Source organism: Pollicipes pollicipes, unplaced genomic scaffold (genome assembly GCF_011947565.3).
Source record: "Pollicipes pollicipes isolate AB1234 unplaced genomic scaffold, Ppol_2.1 Scaffold_4881;HRSCAF=5763_pilon_pilon_pilon, whole genome shotgun sequence".
Classification (NCBI taxonomy): Eukaryota; Metazoa; Arthropoda; class Thecostraca; order Pollicipedomorpha; family Pollicipedidae; genus Pollicipes; species Pollicipes pollicipes.
In genome coordinates this window covers 32,079,741-32,098,702 of record NW_023596576.1, presented here as the reverse complement: position 1 = coordinate 32,098,702, position 18,962 = coordinate 32,079,741, and the positions used below count along the sequence as shown (strand labels likewise).

At 54.4% G+C, this 18,962-nt stretch overlaps 1 protein-coding gene across 1 annotated transcript; it reads right to left on the bottom strand.

The window, feature by feature from the left end:
• Positions 1-3,394: 3,394 nt before the first annotated feature.
• Positions 3,395-18,684, bottom strand: LOC119100258 (ras-related GTP-binding protein C-like). The gene is given in 9 exon segments (XM_037223366.1): positions 3,395-4,062; positions 4,384-4,529; positions 9,471-9,565; positions 9,567-9,614; positions 10,172-10,308; positions 10,912-11,093; positions 13,407-13,631; positions 15,761-15,897; positions 18,679-18,684. Coding segments are annotated over 9 exon segments (1,110 nt in total). The 3' UTR covers positions 3,395-3,928.
• Between the last annotated feature and the right edge of the window lie 278 nt (positions 18,685-18,962).

The window sequence follows — 18,962 nt, the reverse complement described above, 5'->3', positions numbered from 1 at the left end:
GTTGCTCTAGGTGTGCCAGATGCATTTTCGGCAACAATGATGCGGCAGACAACAGACTCGCCACGGTCGCCACCCATTTGCACCGCCGGCGGCCGCACGCCCAGCGGGTGCGAAGAGTAGGACGCATCAGGCCGAAGTGCATTGTAATAATGACTGCCACTTACATCAACATGTTCGTCGTTCAAGGGAGCACTCCACATTGTGTGGTGATTTTAACTGAGATAGCCATGTTGAAGATGACTCGGCGCGCTCCACAGCCATGCCCAGTTCCAAGCCAGACTTAAAGCCAGGCTGGGCTCAAGCCAGGCTCTTGGCTCTTGTCTGTGAGCTTCACGCCCCGCGAACTTGTGAAGACAAGTTGAAAGTCACAATTTGAAGGCCGAAGTTTTGAAGGACCATTGAAGGCCATGCACTCATGGTGTTTACAAGCCTCGCGCAAATACCGCCACCTTGTTATCATGTAGTGCTTAAGACCCAGAAGAACACGATCATCGAGTTATTCGTGTTTAACATACGTCAGTACAACTCGTGGCACCCGCGGTCCTCAGATGGTCTTCCACCATTTTGATGCGGTGAGAACAAGTTTCGATCACGAAGCCCGTTTTATGCTACATAACGCAGGCATTGGGGTACTGGTACGAATTACCACGGAAGCAAGGTTGGGAAGCGAATAACTTAAAGGAAATTCTCCACATTTAAAGGTTCTGGAGCAAGCACCAGATTATATACTTTTTACTGGAAAAGATTGCTTTAGACAGCACAATCTCTCTGCTTAATATATATGGTCTTCGATGCGTCTACGTATGATTGCGTTGCCGTACCTTGCATAACACTGATTAAGAGCCAATTGCCGGCCGTTATATCTGGAAATCGTGCCCCACAAACGCCAGATGTGGACGACCCGACACCTATGTTTTTTAATTGTCGAGCCGTTTTAATTGTCGACTTGATCGCCACATGGCCAATGGAATGGCGAGCTTTGGGCTACGTTATCGCGGCGTTACGGATGCCTGGGTGACTTCGAAATAGTCTGCGCGATGAAGTATGGGTATCTTCGCGGGAGTGTAGCTCGGAAATTTGAGAGGTTTGGGTCTTAGGAAGTGGAGGGCTGTGAATGCAGCGAATGGTTTTCAAGATGGTTGCTTCAGCTCGAACTCTCATACAAATGTAAAGCACTCCCTTTAACACGCGTTCGGGTGGAGGGTCAGTTTGACCCCCAAAGGCCGCGCCAAGTTTTACGCATGTAAGACTACTGAATGGCGGATCGTTTGACATCACACATTGATATGTATCTTGCATGGTCAGTGACCTACAGCAGGGCAAAATCAAGCCATGGATTCGGCGAATCTAGGGGATCGATTAATCTGATGCAACTGCGGAGCAATAGACGAAAGCATACCTCTCTGTAATATTTTCCTAGCCAGTACAACAATTGAAATAACAAATTTCGTTGATACACGGCCCGATCTAGGCCAAAACCAAACTGTTTTATTACCCTAGAGCTCACTGCATGGGCACTTCCTGGTGCTTATTTTGATTTTATTGATGACAGAAACCACCTTTCATATATATATATATATATATATATATATATATATATATATATATATATTATATATATATATATATATATATACTGACGTAGTGACCATATATATATATATATATATATATATATATATATATATATATATCCTTCCTCCTTCCATAGCCCTCTTTGAGGTCAGAATAGCCCACCGAATTAAATGACCCGGGTCAATATTTTGTTTTTACGAGCATGCTGCCCATCGTAATCCTTGACGTTTATTCAAATGTAAAAATAAAAGGACTTGTATGATTTTGGCCACGATCTTTGAAAGTCACACAAGGTCACCAACCCTAAATGAGCACCAGTGACCAGTTTCTTAGAACGGGTATCTAGCTTCATTGCGGCTGCATGGGAAGGTCTGGGATCATTTTGGCCACCAAGCTGGAATTTGACCTTGTTTAACCTTATTGGCCCCATAGGTCATTACCTAGAAGCCACAAGTTTAGATACAAGTGAGTTCACGTACAGGCAGATACACCGTGAGTTCGATGGACCTAGCTTTCTTATTTTCTTAAATCTCAGAGGGTTCGAATGACCCATCCCTCCCACCCGAGCGAAGGGCGTTTAGTCGGCCAACCGGGTGCGTGCTAAGAAAAGCGCCATAACCGATCATTAGAACACAATAAAATAATGCCAAACCACAGCCAAAACAATGCCAAACGCGCCACTCCTCGCCGCGTTGAAGTATTACAAGTGAGTCAGCCCCTCCCCTACAACGACGAACCTGACACCGCTGACAGCGACACTACCATCATTCAAACGCTTAGTGACATAATGAGGAGCTCAGTTACTAAATAGTAAAATTGTGTTGTCTTAGAGCAGTCTTTTGCACTATCAACAGTTGCAAAAGAGCTTATTTCGTCATATCTAGTGCTGGCCTCAATATCTTCCAGTGTGGAGCCTTCCCTTTACATTTCACGCAATCAGCTCGCATCTTAATAGCTTATCGCACAGGCTTGCCAAGCACTCATCAGATTCGCCGCAAAATCCCACTCAATCGGCTCGCTCGTAATATGCACCTTCCACTGGCACCTGTTCCGTTATATGTCGAATATTTGGATGTTTCGGTTGCCCTTCGGCCTTACGTCCGGCGTCCAGCGGCTCACCGCGCGTCGAGGTCCCTGCACCATTGACGTCACGCCAACGTTAAACGAAAGTGAGGCGAGAATCATTGGACGCTCAATGCCCTATCTGGCCTTGGGCGTGATGGGTCAGGGCTTAGCTTCTGCCTGAGTCGTTCTCCAGCATCCTTGCTGCTGGGGCGTTCGGTCGCTAATGACCTCACTAGTTAATCGATGCACATACCGAAAACGTCGGTATGACCATGCTCTAGAATAAACAGAACTCACCAACTCAGTCCGATTTAAACTCAACAATCTCACCCTTTTTCAACGAAAACGCCGAGGACCGTTAGGCACCGAGCGCTTTGGTACCCGATGTTGCATGTGCGAGGAGCGCGGCCGCGCGAGGCGTACAGAGCAGCATTGAGGCGGGGACGAAGCACGCAACCGTAGTTCAGCGCCCGTCTGTGCGACGGGAAGCGAAAACTGCGTGCCAGTCGAACGGCACGAAGCTGTACGTGCAGCCACCAAGCAGTGCTGGGACGCGCTGCCACGGTTATAACTGACCCGGAGCGGCTGCAGCTCCTGTTACGGACGTGGGACAGGCGTCCCACTCGTCCGAGCATAGGAAGGTGGGCTGTCCCGCCAGTCAGGTGAAATTCGCTGGCGAACGGAGGGCCGCGTCCCGCCGACAGATGGCTAGTTACCCACTGGGGTCACGCCCCTGGTCACACAAACACACACAAACGTGGTGTAAATCGGTTGTTCCAGTTACAAACTCGGGTATGAATCGCATCGTGTCATATGACGCCCATAGTATACATCAACAGCCGAGCTTACATTCCCCATGCCACAAGCACCCCGCGTAGCATGTTTTCAACTCACGAACATGCCTCCAAACATCCGAACGACAGGGGGAGGGTGAGCATCATAGTACTGCCAGGTTCACCTGACAATAAATATTCTCTCAGAAAAATTATAACCATGGCATACGGAACCTGTACAGCCCCCAAGGACATGGCATACGCATAACACGGGCCTACAAGTCGGCTACATGTACATCTTCAAGAGTCTGTCATACGGTCCAGGCTCCGCACATAACCGCGTCATGCTCCAGTGCGTCAACACAGACGCAGCGGAACGACCGCCCCTATACAAGGCGATCGTCTGGGTACACCGGCGTGCGTCCGTACGCAGAGGCGGCGCGCAGAGTACTATCGCGTTAGCAGAGTGGCCGCGCGTGCCCGAGCTGGCGCCGGTGGCGGCCGGGCCGCGCCGCTCACACGTCCACCACGCCTCCGTCCGGCTCCGCGCCGATCGGGGGCAGCGTCGAGAGGCGACCGCGCCGCGAGCGCAGCTCAAAGATCTTCTGGATACTCTTGCGGAAGCAGGTGAAGTTGTAGTCGATCAGCCCTGTGCGGAGGGGGGTGGGCACGTCAACACGCGACGACGCTGTACCCAACGACTGGTACGGCACCTCTCCGGGTTCAATGCTGCGGAACGAAACAACATACCACAGCAAGGCGTCCCACATTAGGGGTCAAATCATAGCTGGCGGGTCTGTATAGCTTTGCACTGATTGTGGCTAACCAACATTCGTCTATTTCTCAGCCTCGATCTTACTCGGTTTCGGTCCGCCTCCTATTCGAAAACCTTTATGCCGTAGTTTGTTTCTGAACGTCCCTGGAATATGGCGCAGGCCCGGTCCGCAGCCAGACAGCCAGCGTCCGGTACCTTGCTTGCGGAAGTTGTCCTCTCGCACGATACAGACAAGCGCCAGGAAGCGGTTGACCTCTCGCAGATAGAGCACGGTCGAATTGTTGAGTCGGATGATGCTGGAGCTGCGCTGGTCAAAGCCACCGTCGTTGTCGCCCTTGAGCCTGCGGCACACGCGGCGTCGGGTTCAGCACCGCCGCCGTGGCCGTGCCCTTGGCGCAATAGACACAATATTATCTCAGTTAACTCAACTGGCAGGGCCAACACATCTTACCACCGTATCATGCGATTTCCGAGTCCCAGAAAAACAAGACTTACATGACCCGCTGCTGACTATCAGTTGAAGATTGTGCAGGAGGATCCGCCGACATCCGGGCGATCAATGATACCCGAAAACAGGATCCCGGGATCCTGGACGCGGACCCGTCACACTCGGCAGCGCTGGATCCCATGGGATCAAGGCTCGTCATTTTATGACACAGCACAAAAAATCCGTTGACCTTTTGGCCGAAACTGGCCCCGGACAGAGACTTCCCGCTCAGCTGGAATTTGTTTGTATGGAAGTGCCGTGGTTAGGACTTCCAGCAGCTGTGCTTAGTGTGGACGAATGGACAATGTCAACCCGAGAAACAGCGATTAGATCCACTTCAAAAACGAACACAATCCAGTGCGACCGGCCACGCAGATTGCAGCAACCACAATCAGTCCAGACCAGCACAGACCAGTGCTGGTGCAGACCACTACAGACCAGTGTGACCAGACGCCGGTTCGGACGGCCTCGCTGCCTGACGACAGTCCACACCTCCTGCATGCCGGAGGATCTTGGCAGCAGGGATGCCGTCACTGAGAGACCACGGGGCGGGCCTGGCTCCGCCGAGTGAGCCCGCGCCCCAACCCCAGCACGGGAGCTAGGAGTGCCTCAGCACAGCGGCGGCATACGGACCACTCAGTGCAACGTCTGCGTAGCGATGTGCCAGTGTGATCCAAGACCGACTTCGGCACCTATGTTTCAGACGCTACGCAAGGTCACCTGTCTGACTCCATGCGTGCGGAAGTCGTGCTCAATGGAAGGCACGAGAAAGCTTCGTGTATCACTTCGCACACCAAGGCATTCCGCTCATATCGCGGTCATTCAGATTCGAGCAAATGAAAGTGTCGGCCAAAGCACACAGCTATGGCATCAAAACCGCGTCGATTACACAGCGCGCCAGGCGAGGCGCTCGCTGGCTTAGGTAGCGCCACCGGAGGCCGACCCACCCACCATAGAAGGCAGTGTGGCGCCACCCGCGCCCGAGTGTTGTTCGGCCTCCACGTCCACCCACCCCACCGCAGTCACGCAGATCCCGTCCTGCCACGGTGTGCTGGCCACGGTCCCACCCCGGCAACGGCGAGCATGACATGGAAAGCCCTGGAGTCGTTCTCGAGGTCACGTGATGACCCTAGGTCACCGGGTGACCCGGAGAAGTCCAGCTGATCATTCACGCGTCAGCGCAGGAGACGACCGCTCACCGTCCGGCGTTCAGCTGACGGTCGACCCACAGCCAGGGTGCCATGGTGCGCCCTGAGGAACGCCACTTTACGCAGGAGACGACCGCTCACCGTTCCGGCGCTCAGCTGACGGTCGACCCACAGCCAGGGTGCTATGGTGCGCCCTGAGGAACGCCACTTTACGCAGGAGACGACCACTCACCGCCCGGCGTTCAGCTACGGTCGACCCACAGCCAGGGTGCTATGGCGCGCCCTGAGGAACGCCACTTTTACGCAGGAGACGACCACTCACCGCCCGGCGTTCAGCTGACGGTCGACCCACAGCCAGGGTGCTATTGGTGCGCCCTGAGGAACACCCACTTACGCAGGAGACGACCGCTCACCGTCCGGCGCTCAGCTGACGGTCGACCCACAGCCAGGGTGCCATGGTGCGCCCTGAGGAACACCACTTACGAACACTGGGAGGTGAGTGCCCAACGACAAACAGATAATCGGGTGGTACACTCTGACACAACTTTGAAAATTGTAGCTGACCGAAGCCTTTCCTATGTTTTGGTTTGTTGGATGTACACGACGATTGTTTATACAACCGAGTAACAGTTACCTTTCCAGGTCTCGTGTGGCCCTCAACAATTGTGGTTGTTAGCTGAATCTGTCAGCTACCCGCTTCTTACTGAATGGAGTTAAGTCATCCATGTTTCCACTATCCTCGCGATTAAGTCAATGGTCTCAGGTACTTCCTGAGTTAGAGGAACGTGTTTCAGGAGTTGTCTCTCTGGAGGCTGACCGGTATTTGACCCACCGCATAACATGAGCCTCACCTAAAGCAAAGAACACAAATACCATCTCTAGAAGGACCCGGGGATCGCAAGGCGTTACCGTTACAAGACAACCGTGGTAGTGAATTCATCAAAATTCCCATGCACATTGAAGGCGCAGTCGGAATGAAATTTTCATACAGATACGTGCCTGGACCCTGAGGGTGGGTGTAGATCCGGTAAGATTCCATGTTGATGGGATCCGTGGATACTTGTGGGGACTCTAGGCCCACGATTGATGATGACTACGTCTGCATGTCATCACTATGATGATGATTTGGGCTTAGTGGCGCGCCGACGGCCGAGGTCGTTCTGCGTTCATGCGTCATGACTTTATGAATATCAGATTAAAGTTTTTGAGTGCATGAAGGCGAGTCCACAAATCTATGCAGTCTCAGTAAGAACGCTGGGACTGATGAGTACGAAACCATGTGAAAGGTACCAATAATAAAGAAAACTATACAAGCAAATTGCGCAGCAATACAAAATATCTGGCATTGTTCTGCTTTGGCTAAACGAGATTCGGTCAATTACGACACACCTGATTATTCGGCATCTGGGATCCGCCAGCCGTTTTAGTGACGACAGGTGAACCGGGAATGCGGCGATGACAGCTGACGAAACACAGCTGGCTCTCCCGCCTGTCGATTATAACGGTGCCGGCTGTGCCTCTGAGCTGACTGATGGCTCGGCTGTGATAGGCTCGTCATTCTTCGATCACTTTGATTTCTGATATAGCCTTTTCCATGTTTTTTTTCGAACCTATAGGTCTGGTTTCCATCCGCTCAACCTGGTAACATTCATCACTTGGATAATCGACCTAGGTTTTTCGGTGTGTGGCTCAGGACTAGATCGTTGTCGCGAGAGCTGCCGTGCTCTTGGGCGGGGAACACTTGGCAGTTAGCACGCATCGCTGCCTGGCGGGAGCCCGGGTGGTCACCGTCAAATGTAAATATTCTTTATTGGCATCGTCTAACGCATTCGGTTCTTCGTAACCCCTCCCACGGCAGTAAGGGTTCCGGTATCTCATAGTTTGCTCAGACTCTGAATATTGGGTGTTCAGTACTGAGTATTGAGTTGTTCCAGACTGAGCACTGAGGGCTCAGTATTGAATATGAGTGCCCCAGTCCGAGCACTGAGTGTTAGGTACTGAGTATTGAGTGCTTGCTCAGACCCTGTCTTTAATTGGGTCACTTATTCTTGTCTTGTTATTCGGCAGTGAGTGCTGCTCATCGCACCGCAATTCCAGTTCCCTTACACGATTCTGTCTCTCTTTGCACGCATCATTTTCCACAACGCAGAACATTTTCAAAAGCTGCTTTGATCGCAGCCTTCTTGTGAGAAATGCCCTGGCTGGCTTGAGGAAGTATTGGAGCATATTGCGCGTGGTTAGCAATCTGCCGACACTGATCGCATGAAGGCGGCTGACCAATACCAATCTGCCGACACTGATCGGATGAAGGCGGCTGACCAATAACAATCTGCCGACACCGATCGAATGAAGGCGGCTGACCAACAACAATCTGCCGACACTGACCGAATGAAGGCGGCTGACCAATAACCATCTATCGACACTGATCGAATGAAGGCGGCTGACCAATACCAATCTGTCGACCACCTGATCGAATAAGGCGGCTGACCAATACCAATCTGCCGACACTGATCAAATGAAGGCGGCTGACCAATAACCATCTATCGACACTGACCGAATGAAGGCGGCTGACACAATACCAATCTGTCGACACTGATCGAGTGAGGCGGGCCTGACCACAACCCAATGAACTGATATGGCCATGGAACATCCTCTTTGTTTCAACGTAATCCCTTTTACCTAAGCGGGCCGTTGTATTCTGTTACTAAACTCTACAACCTCGATACTACAATCCTGAAATACTCCTCGCCGGATTTCTATTTCGAATACACACGCCTGAACAAACCAGCCGACCACACTGCCAACCAGCCGAGGTTTCGGAAGGCAGTGTAGAGTCCTGCACGCGTGTCTCGTAAGGACAGGAGATGTTTTCCAGAGGGTCTGTTGCAGAGCTTTTACAGAGCCGGACGGAGCACCGGATTTCTGTCTATTTTGGGAGTATTGCATACGATACCCTCACAGACAGGACTCAGAGCGATTCTCGGATCAGGGTCATGGAAAACATAGGCCGAGGTTCTCAGAGGGCCAGACAGAGGGCCTCTTATGACAAGCCCGGGGCGTCGGAACGCCCGAAGCCAGATCTGCCAAGAGTCGCCCAATCTCGGCTGCCGGCACAGAGGGCCTCTTCTGACAAGCCGGGGCGTCGGAACGCCCGGAGCCAGATCTGCCAGAGTCGCCCAATCTCGGCTGCCGGCGCGGCCTGCCGGAGCTGAGGCAGCACGACAGACGACACATGGACAAGCAGCGCATCAAGCCGCCGCCTCCCAGACACGACGGCGGGCGAACACAGCAGACGCAAACGAGGCAGAGGCCCCCGGACGGCGTGCGCACACAGACAGTGGCAGCGGAAGCTGGCGGGGGAGGTGCACCAGCGGCCCGGCGCGGACAGCCGGCACGTGTCTGCCCGCCGCCCGGCTGGCGCACACAGACGGTGGCAGCGGAGCTGGGCGGGGGAGTGCATCAGCGGCCCGGCGCGGACAGCCGGCACGTGTCTGCGCCGCGCCCGGTGCGCACCACAGACGGTGGCAGCGGAGCTGGCGGGGGAGTGCACCAGCTGCCCCGGCGCGGACAGCCGGCACGCTGTCTGCGCCGCGCCCAGTGCGCCACGGACCCTGGCCCAGGCGGACGCCGTCCGGCCCGTCACTCGCCCGTATATGCAGGAGAGGTCGATGACGACGTCGATCATGTCGCAGCACAACTCGTAGGACTGCATATCCACCGGCGACGAATCGGTGGCGATGTAAGATCTTGGAGATGACGTCGAACAGGAAGGCCTTCTCCGTGCCCGAGTTCTGCAGCGCAGTGCACAGTTGAAAGTTGCATTGTCGACTTGAAGAAGACAGTTGCATGTTTTCAAACATCAAGCCCGGCATCGTTTGTGATCTTACGGCTATTCTCGCGTTCTTTAGCGAGGAACTTCCACAAGCCATGCATTGTGGGGCGTGGCTTGATTAATAAATGGCGGCAGCTGCAGCAGCTTCAGGAAGTGGTGATCACGACCATATGGTATCGACTCTTGCAACAGCTATCAGCTATACCAGGTATACCAGTTTAAAACATGTGCTGGACATGGACAGCTGGTAATCACGGCCAGCTTATCAAACTATAACACTAGAAAAGCCTTGCATGGTTTGTGATTCAAACCCCGTTACAAATGTCATATCGGGAGATCTCGAGAACGCATAGCGCAGCTGATGTGAGCCAGATTCTTTGGACACCTTGACCTAGTATTATTCATTTGAATGTCAACGTAAAGTGTGCAATGCACTTATGCACATACAAATGACTCGCGATACATATTAACATAGACGTGGCTAGCGACACGCGAGGAAAACCGATTGGCACATACCGAAATGAAAATATCCATCAAGTTCTCCAGTGTAGGCAGCTCCGGTATCAACTTCTGGACCACCTTGCTGAAGGCCTCAAATATGCTGTGGTCATAAATGGACGTGAGGTATATGCTGAGGTGAATGTTGTCCATACCTGAAACACGGATACACAACAATCAGTGAATCCTTCCAGCACGTAAAGCAGAGAATAAATCTATGAGCTAAGACGTTTTGCCAACTCGCATGATCCGAGTTCACGCTATTCGCAAGATATTGACAATCTATTCACACCACCAACGAATGGAAAACGCACGACATTCTTTCTCCCCTCGTCCGTCACCTTTTTAACCGAAGACGCATGCACCACTGGGCACAAAGCTTGGTCGCGACATCCTCGGATAACAGGTGTCGTTGCCACCATAGACCTATACACCACAGCGAGACGGGCGACTCGCGTGACCCGACGTGTCGGGTCCCCTGTCACTGAATACCTATACACCACAGCGAGACGGGCGACCCGCGGTGACCCGACGTGTCGGGTCCCTGTCACTGAACACCTATACACCACAGCGGGACGGGCGACCCGCGGTGACCCGACGTGTCGGGTCCCAGTGAGACCGGGCTGACAGCGCGGCGTGGGCGGCATTGTCGGCCGTCTGACTTCCGTCGGGCTGGGGCCCGGATCGGAGCGAGCGCACGGGCGGCGCACAGTGCGGTGACCGCACGGGCAGCGCACAGTGACAGTGCGGTGACCTACTGGCATCCAGGAGGTCGTCGTGCGCGCGCTGATGGATGTCGCGCTGGATGTCGATCCGCTGGTCGTCCGACAGGCCGTCCACCTTGTGAATGAACACCTCGAACTTGATGTTGGGGTTCACCTTGTATGCCTGGATCACCGTCTGCTGAAGCTTGTTCAGTGCCTCCGCGTAACCGTCCTGGAAAACAATGGCGCCATGTCGGTGAACGCCACCGGCTGTCTTAGATGCGCTACTCTTCGAAGAAAGGATGGCTTCACTTGGTGCGCGGTAATTTTGGTGGTGGCAGGGGTTCGTGATTTACTGTCTTTTAATCTGTAGCAGGACGTACACATATTTCAGGGCATGAGAATGCAGGGCGCCACGTGCAGCAGTCAAGGGCTAAAAGACACCTCCGAGAAACAAACGCGAGGGGAATTTTCGCTAATCCAGCAGACCAGCCTGAACACCAGCACGCGGATGGCATTGCAATGCCATTTGGGTCCTTCAAGACGAGCTATGCTTTTGCCGACAACAACCGCCGTGACGTCTTCAAACTAAGCGCACATATGAATACCACGAAGTCTAGTTGTCTTACACGACAGTATTTTGACATACGCAAACTACCCATGTTACGAAGAGGTCGTTGGCATAACATATAGTTTCCACAGCTGATTTTGACCATCACCATAAAAACATATATGAATTGAATTACAACGAGTTGATTATTATATACTCCACCAGTCGGTGCAAAAGTGTGAAAGCACGTGCTGTGTTCTGCTGATTGTGGGCAAAGTTACAAGCTGTGGAATAACATTTTTAAACCTGAAACATGTAGCAATTAAGCGTGAGATGGGTAGTCTCATTCCGTTGCGCAGTGTTGCCGGGCTTAATGCCCAAATGCTACGAAGCGGGTGAATTAGGAGGCCGCAGCTGTCCGCAGACTGCCTTTTTTGAATTGGTTGACTGACAAGGATTCGTAGTTGTTCCGATAATTTGTTCCACAGTCGCGTTGAAGCGTAAATAAAAAAATATATAGGATGAAGATGTACGACGGGCCCTGCTGCCCTATTTTCTGTCTTTTGAAGTCGGTAAGCGTTATGCATGACTACATGCCCGTGGTATATTGCGTCCTTACAGCCGAAAATACATCTGAAATACCCAATGTCTATCTGAATAAACACTGCAGTGTTGATGAGCTGTGGCGACAGGAACAGGCCAGCCAGCAAACGCTGGACGGGAAAACCTTGTAGTTTGTGTGTAAATGTTTCCTGCATTGTTTTTCTTGTATTAAATGTGGTGGTCAACTGATCGAAAAGATGGAATACCGAGTCAAAATATTTCAATAGAACCATGTGTGGCTGTGTTGCTACCAGTACGGTGTGGTTTGTGAAGCGGTGTTGTCATCGGCAAATAGACTATCGTTGTTCCTGGCGGCAGCCAATCCATTCAAAGAAAAAAGGCCAAAAGAGGTCCTAAAATTGAGCCCCGAGGGAGCCTAGCTTACAGTGCTGACTTCTTCCCCGTCTGTAACGGACATGTCTTGCATGAATGACATACAAAACAGATAACTCACCGGTTTGAAAATAAATAAGGAAAGTAAATTAAAACGAATTGCATCAGATGATCCAGACTGCATGATTTGGTACGATGCAGTGAGCTTCAAGGGGCACGGGCTTGCGGTTACCAGCGAAATGTTAAGCGTTGACACGGGCGTTGCATTATGAGTAGGTGGTATGCGCGATTCGTCGACGCTAGGGTGAAACTGGATGGCCGAGTACTTGTTGAGCATTGGCGCCTTGTCACAGAAAGATCGGAGTCGCTCCGCCCGCAGACCTGCTCTTTACTTATGCGACACAGAGAATCCAGCGTGCGTGAGAAGATATAACGCATCAGTGACCAGAGGTCCCGCGCAGACAGCAAACGGCACATCCCTGGATACCCACCTGACAAAACACAGGTCCATGTCTGCTGTTACCCGTTCACCATGTGAACAACACGAACGCCAAGTGCGCAGCGCCTGCAGCAGTTCTGCCCCACAGACTAGACTTTGGTGCCACCCTCGGGCGGTTCTGAAGGCCCGGCACGGCCGGGCCCGCAGCGGAGCGGCGCGCCGCACGCGAGGCCGGTCTGGCCCGAACCGCAGCGGCGCGTCGCCCGCGGGGCCAGTCTGGCCCGCAGCGGAGCGGCGCGCCGCACGTGAGGCCGGGCCCGCAGCGGAGCGACGCGCCGCCCGCGAGGCCGGGCCCGCAGCGGAGCGACGCGCCGCCCGCGAGGCCGGTCTGGCCCGAACCGCAGCGGCGCGCCGCCCGCGGGCCAGTCTGGCCCGCAGCGGAGCGGCGCGCCGCCCGCGAGGCCGGGCCCGCAGCGGGCGGCGCGCCGCCCGCGAGGCCGGGCCCGCAGCGGAGCGACGCGCCGCCCGCGAGGCCGGTCTGGCCGCACCGCAAGCGGCGCGCCACCGCGGCTGTGACCGTGACCTTATCGCCGTTTCGCCGGCGGAGGAGCACCGTCGTACCTGGCGTCAATGACGAAGAGCAGCGCACCGCAGCCGCTGAAGATGAGCTCCGTGTCGTAGGTGCTGTCGAAGAAGTCGATCTGGCCCGGGAAGTCCCACACCTGGAACTGGACGAACGACGAGTGCGGAACGTCGTCCTTGACTATCTTGTTGGTCGACTCGAGGAAGAGCGTCTCGGCCGGCGACATCTTGTGGAATACTACTCGCTGGATGGACGACTTGCCACTCCTGGCGGCAGGTCAACCATTCAGGCCAACGCACGCTTATTGACGACGAGGAAGATCGCGCGGTTTTTTCTTCAAATTTTCTCCGCATTGTTCGCATCCGTGGAGTTGTATCGCAAAGGCTGCTTAGCAAAGGATCTTCCGTATACCCAAGGCGGGCGGAACTTAACCAGGCGGAACTGTGGAGGGTTATACGTACCGCACAAGGCCGCGGCGCAACCGGCCCGGATCTGGGTTAACCCCTGCTGGACAAATGCCAGCGGGTATTTCCGTGTGAGTCGGCCAAGCAATACGCCCACCCTTGGACCCGTACCGCGTGACGCTGAATAACGAGTCGAACATCTTAAAGCCGGACCACGGAGGCGGCTGAAGGCGGTTGCTGACGAGTTAATCAAAAGATAACAAAGAAATGCAGCCGTGCCCCGCAGGCTGGGCAAACTGAGGATCAGACTCAGCACAGGAAGCGACACGCACCAACACCTCTGTGTCAGGGACCGTTTCGTCAAAAAATATGTTCCCGATTGGCAGCTATGTATGCAGCCGGCAGCCCCGCCTCACCAGGCAACTGGCGTCACGGCTACCACGGCTGCAGACCATGATTCGGGACGGTGCGCCAGCCGCCATCCCAATCCGTGCAATCAGCTCTGACCAAAGGCCTCGAATGGAAGATTCCCTGCCTTCATCCCATCACAGAGAGAGCCTGCCCGCCGGTGAGTCGGCTTGAGTTTCAAACTGATGGGCGGGGAGATGCCGACCATTCGAAATATGGACTGGACGTGTCGTGTCTGGGTGGAGGAGGGGGGGGGGGGGAGGGGGTGCTGGCCCAGGAGCCCATTCGCCCATGCACCTCACAAGAGCAGTAGAGGTGCGGAGCCAGGTCGGCACTTGTCGCTATGACCGCTGCAGGCAGGCATTGCGAGCAACACCTGCATTATACTCTGGGCTAATTACGGCCTGGGCCTGGCCCGCGGCCAGCGACCGTGACCTATGCTCATGAGAAATCCATGGCCTATGACCTATGCCCATGAGAAAACTCGCACACAACGGAAAACAAACAATGGAATGCCAGGCAAAACAATATGTGATATTCAGTATGAAATAGTTCATTCGGCGAGGGTGCTGAGTCGTATCTGCCTTGCTGCCGCAGATGAACTCAGCTAGCAAGGTGGGCCTGTCTACCACCTCCCACCCCACAGGCACGGCCCCGAGCACACACATTCAACTGCCGTCTGAGGCAGCATAACGCCCCTCTCGACACGTCTCTTGCACTCGGCTTCAGTCTTCAGCTATTCTCTGTTCCGACATCCTTCAGATGACGACTCGGCCCTTCGTGGATCGGAAAGGGGCGAATGGATGAATCAATGCATGCCACAGTGATTCAAGCTTCTTTTAAAGTTGAGGTGCGCGGTTTAGATGGGCGTTCCAGGAAAATTTATCGCTGCATTGAGACATTTGCTCAAATTCCACAAGCGGATCCCGAGATCAAGTCCCGCATCAAAAGGGGGAGTTCTTGGGCCGACGGCCCCTGGAGGTGGCAGGACTTCAAGTACTTCTTCGCAGTTTAAACACCCGCAGAGCTTCCAGAACATAACAACGGGGGCCGGGGGCATCTAAATCGGATCCGAAAAATTGAGAAGTTTCCACGCTTTGAATCCAGGATCCACTAATAACTTCGTGCCCACCTTCCCGGAATCTGGAACCCGTCTTCACATTTTGCCACCGGATGTTCTGAGATTCTGAAGCCTTTCGTATTTTTGTTGAAATATCTCTTAGGATCAGATATCGTGGGGGAGGGGGATTCAGCCAGATGTAAGTCTTTATTATCAGGCATGCCATCGAGCAGATCTGCAGATGATCAATGGCCTATCGTACGTTTCAAAGTGTCACATTAATACCGTTTTGCCCAGAGACCTTTGCGAACAGTGGGAGAACAAGGTAGGATGAGGGGTGCCTTGTTGGGGACCTTGTCCGTTCACCGTGGACGGACGTCTCGGAGAAAATGGGATAACCAGAGTCCCACCCGCTGGATTATCTACCCACTTCTTGAATGCCATCAGCTGTATCGCCCAGTCACCTCTGAGTGGCATCACTTGATCGCCTACACACCTCGCCAGTGCACGCGGAATCTCTCACCTCCTGAGCCCCATCAGCAGGATTTTGGGCTTCATCTCCACAGCACCATTGATGTCGCCCTCCTCGTCCGGACCGTAGAAGTCCTTGGGGTACGAGCCGGTGTAGGAGCGGCTGTAGTCATCCTCCACCTCGTACGACTGAAGCACGGACAAGAGCGGGGCTCAGTCGGACTGGCAGAACACCACAGCGCTCCACATCACGTCGGCACAGCGTCCACGACACACTGCAGCGCTGTCTTAGTCGTCAGCCGCACACTCCGACACGCCTCCACCACACACTCCGACACGCCTCCGAAGCACACTCCGACACTCCTCCACCACACACTCCGGCACGCCTCCGCCGCACACCCCGACACGCCTCCGAAGCACACTCCGACACTCCTCCACCACACACTCCGGCGCGCCTCCGCCGTACACTCCGATACGCCTCCGCCGCACACTCCGACACGCCTCCGCCGCGCTGTGCTGGCGACCGAAGCAGACCGGGGGGAGGTACGTGGCCACATCATGTCACACACCGCTAAGGCTCAAATGGCTATTTGGTTATACGTGCATATTTTCCCCAGCCGACTGCCGCAGCGCACGACGTCACTTCTGGCACCGAGCCCGATCTGGGCACATCCAGCAGCGCAGGCTCGGCGCACGGCCGTGGGTGGGTGCCCCCCCCCCCCCCCCGCTGAGCTACACCAGCCACCATAAACTAGCGAGTCGACGAGGGGTGCTTGATTAAGCGCACTGGTCACGTGATAGCCTGTTTTCTTCCACGTGGGATCCTCACACACGGACGGCGGCAGCAGCTGCCCACCACAGGACGCGTGGCGATTACGGCTGGTACGGAGCGGGCGTCGGGCTGCACGCCCTGCACGGCTTCCCTGCGTGGGTCGGCTCTCGATGGTCGGTCAGCAGTTTGAATTCAAGGCTGTGTGGGAGAGTGTGGGCTTCGCCATGCATGATTGCATGCGCGTCGCAACCCGTCATGTTTGCTCAGAACCACGTGGCTGGGTTCAGGATGATTACAAAAAGCGCTCACTTAGTCAACAACGCACGGCGGAGATGCCCGCCGATGGCCCTGTGCCGGAGAGCTGACGTTACTCGGCCAGGGCACGAGGCAGGTCCAGTTCAACCGGCCGGTTGCAGCGCCCCATCAGAAGGATGACCAGCGCGACAGCAGGTCACCTGATCTCGGAAGGTCCGCTGCGATCGGCGTCGCCCGGGCCTTGCAAGGCCTTCAACCATCCTGTACGCACCATGCATTTGCAATTTATTTAAAACGCAGTCCGCTGGCGACCTGTGCCACCCTACTACCTATTTGTTACTGAGCTCAGCGATTGAGTGAAGGAATGTCCCAAATAACGAGCGTGCCAACCTCCCCTCCAAGCTATTATGAGCGGCCACCGGATCCGTGACACGCCTGACCGTGGCACGCCCCCGGGCTAATGTCACGCTTTCACGAAAGTTCTGTGGGTTACTCCCACCCCAGCCCTCTGTCCAAAGGCGCAGTGAGAACCTTGGCAAGGAGGGGGGGGGGGGGGGGCGCAGGGTTGACGAGGGCCCGCTCCCCCCAAAAAAAATTGCCTGATGTGGACCACTTATTTAACAGCATATAAGAGGCGGCCTTTTATTCGCGCATGCAGGTTAGGACACCACAGTTGTACACATAATTTGGTGCATGCTGCTTTAGAAGACATGGTCAGCGATCTATTGAGATGTGACAGAAGGATGGAATCTTTTGTACATTTTGGTGACGGAACAAATTTAAGTCCACCCTCGTCCTTCTGATTTGCAGTTGAAAATTGTCATCGTATTGCTTAATATCTACTTTGATGCGACAATTCCACTGCCTAGGCACTGATCACCGCTCTCTAAGCAACATCACAGGTGCTTGTCAAACAATGCTGTTAATAAGTGACACTGACGTGCCATTTTAGACACCACTTAATGTATAGGTTCTAAAATAAAGGAGAAATGATAAAAATAAATGCTCCATAGTCTTGGAGCTTGCGGATTAATGACGAGTCAGCATAGTAGCAGAGCGGGCTTATGCGGGCTGGATCACTAGCTGGTCGGCGGGCCGAGCTGTGGGGTGATATTTTGGAGACAGCTGCGTCTCAGGTCAGACCAACACGGAGCCAACTGTTCGGTGTTGGTAGCCTCGGGCTGACATAGAGGCCCACACCGTCCCAGGGTGTCCTCGGTAGGTGCAAGAGGCCTTCTGACTGTTATTTCAGGCCAAGGCCCTACGGCTGGGATCCATTATGCGACCTCCAGCCAGCCCTTCCAGTTCTTACCTCCAATGGGGCCATTGATCGTCGGTTCCGGCGAGCCCCCAGCTCATCTTCCAACTTCATCGAACCCTTCCCTTGGTAGACTCGAGGCAATCGCCAATACAGAAAACTCTATAAGGCACTGTGGTTCCCTGACATAAAAAGGGGCTCGATCAGTACAAATCACTGGCCCGGCTTTGTAGGTGGATGGGAAGTGGGCCCTCAGGCCCATACCAACACGGAGCCCGCTGTGCGATACTGGTGGTGCCTGGCCGGCATAAAGGCTCTTATCGACTTAGGGGGTTCCCGGTCAGTGCAAAGAGCCATCTGACCGTTATTTGAGGGCCCGCCTCCGCCGGTCAGGACTCCTGAATAAGACTCCAACCAGCCCCTTATGCCCTCAGGCCTTCCAATCGGGCCAATGATCTCGGTCCCGTTGGGCCCCCCAGGCCCTCTCCGGGCCTCCTTGAGCAATGTATGTGGCCGATTTGGGGGCCATTTCCAACAGACAAGCTGGAAGCACTGTGGGGCCACTGACACGTCCTGGGGCTCCGACCAATGTAAACGCTGGCCCCAGCTTTGTCCCTGCTTAGGAAGTGGGCTCTCCGGCCCATACCGACATGGAGTCAACCATGCGCTGCCAGTGGTGTCTGACCGACATATAGGCCCTTATCGACTCAGGGGCCCCCGATCGACACAAGGGGATCCTCTAGATGGCATCGGCGTGCCCAGCCCTGCGAGCCGGGGCACCTGAATACGACTTCCGGTCGACCTTTTGGGCCCATCGGGTCCTCAAATCGGACCCTTAATCGTCAGTTCCAAATCTAAGGAGGGGGGGGGGGGAGCACGCTCCCCTTGCCCCCTCATGGCTCCGCCACTAACACATCTTATCCTATGATCGTGGCTCGCTGCGCTACGCAATACAGGTTCCTCCATGAT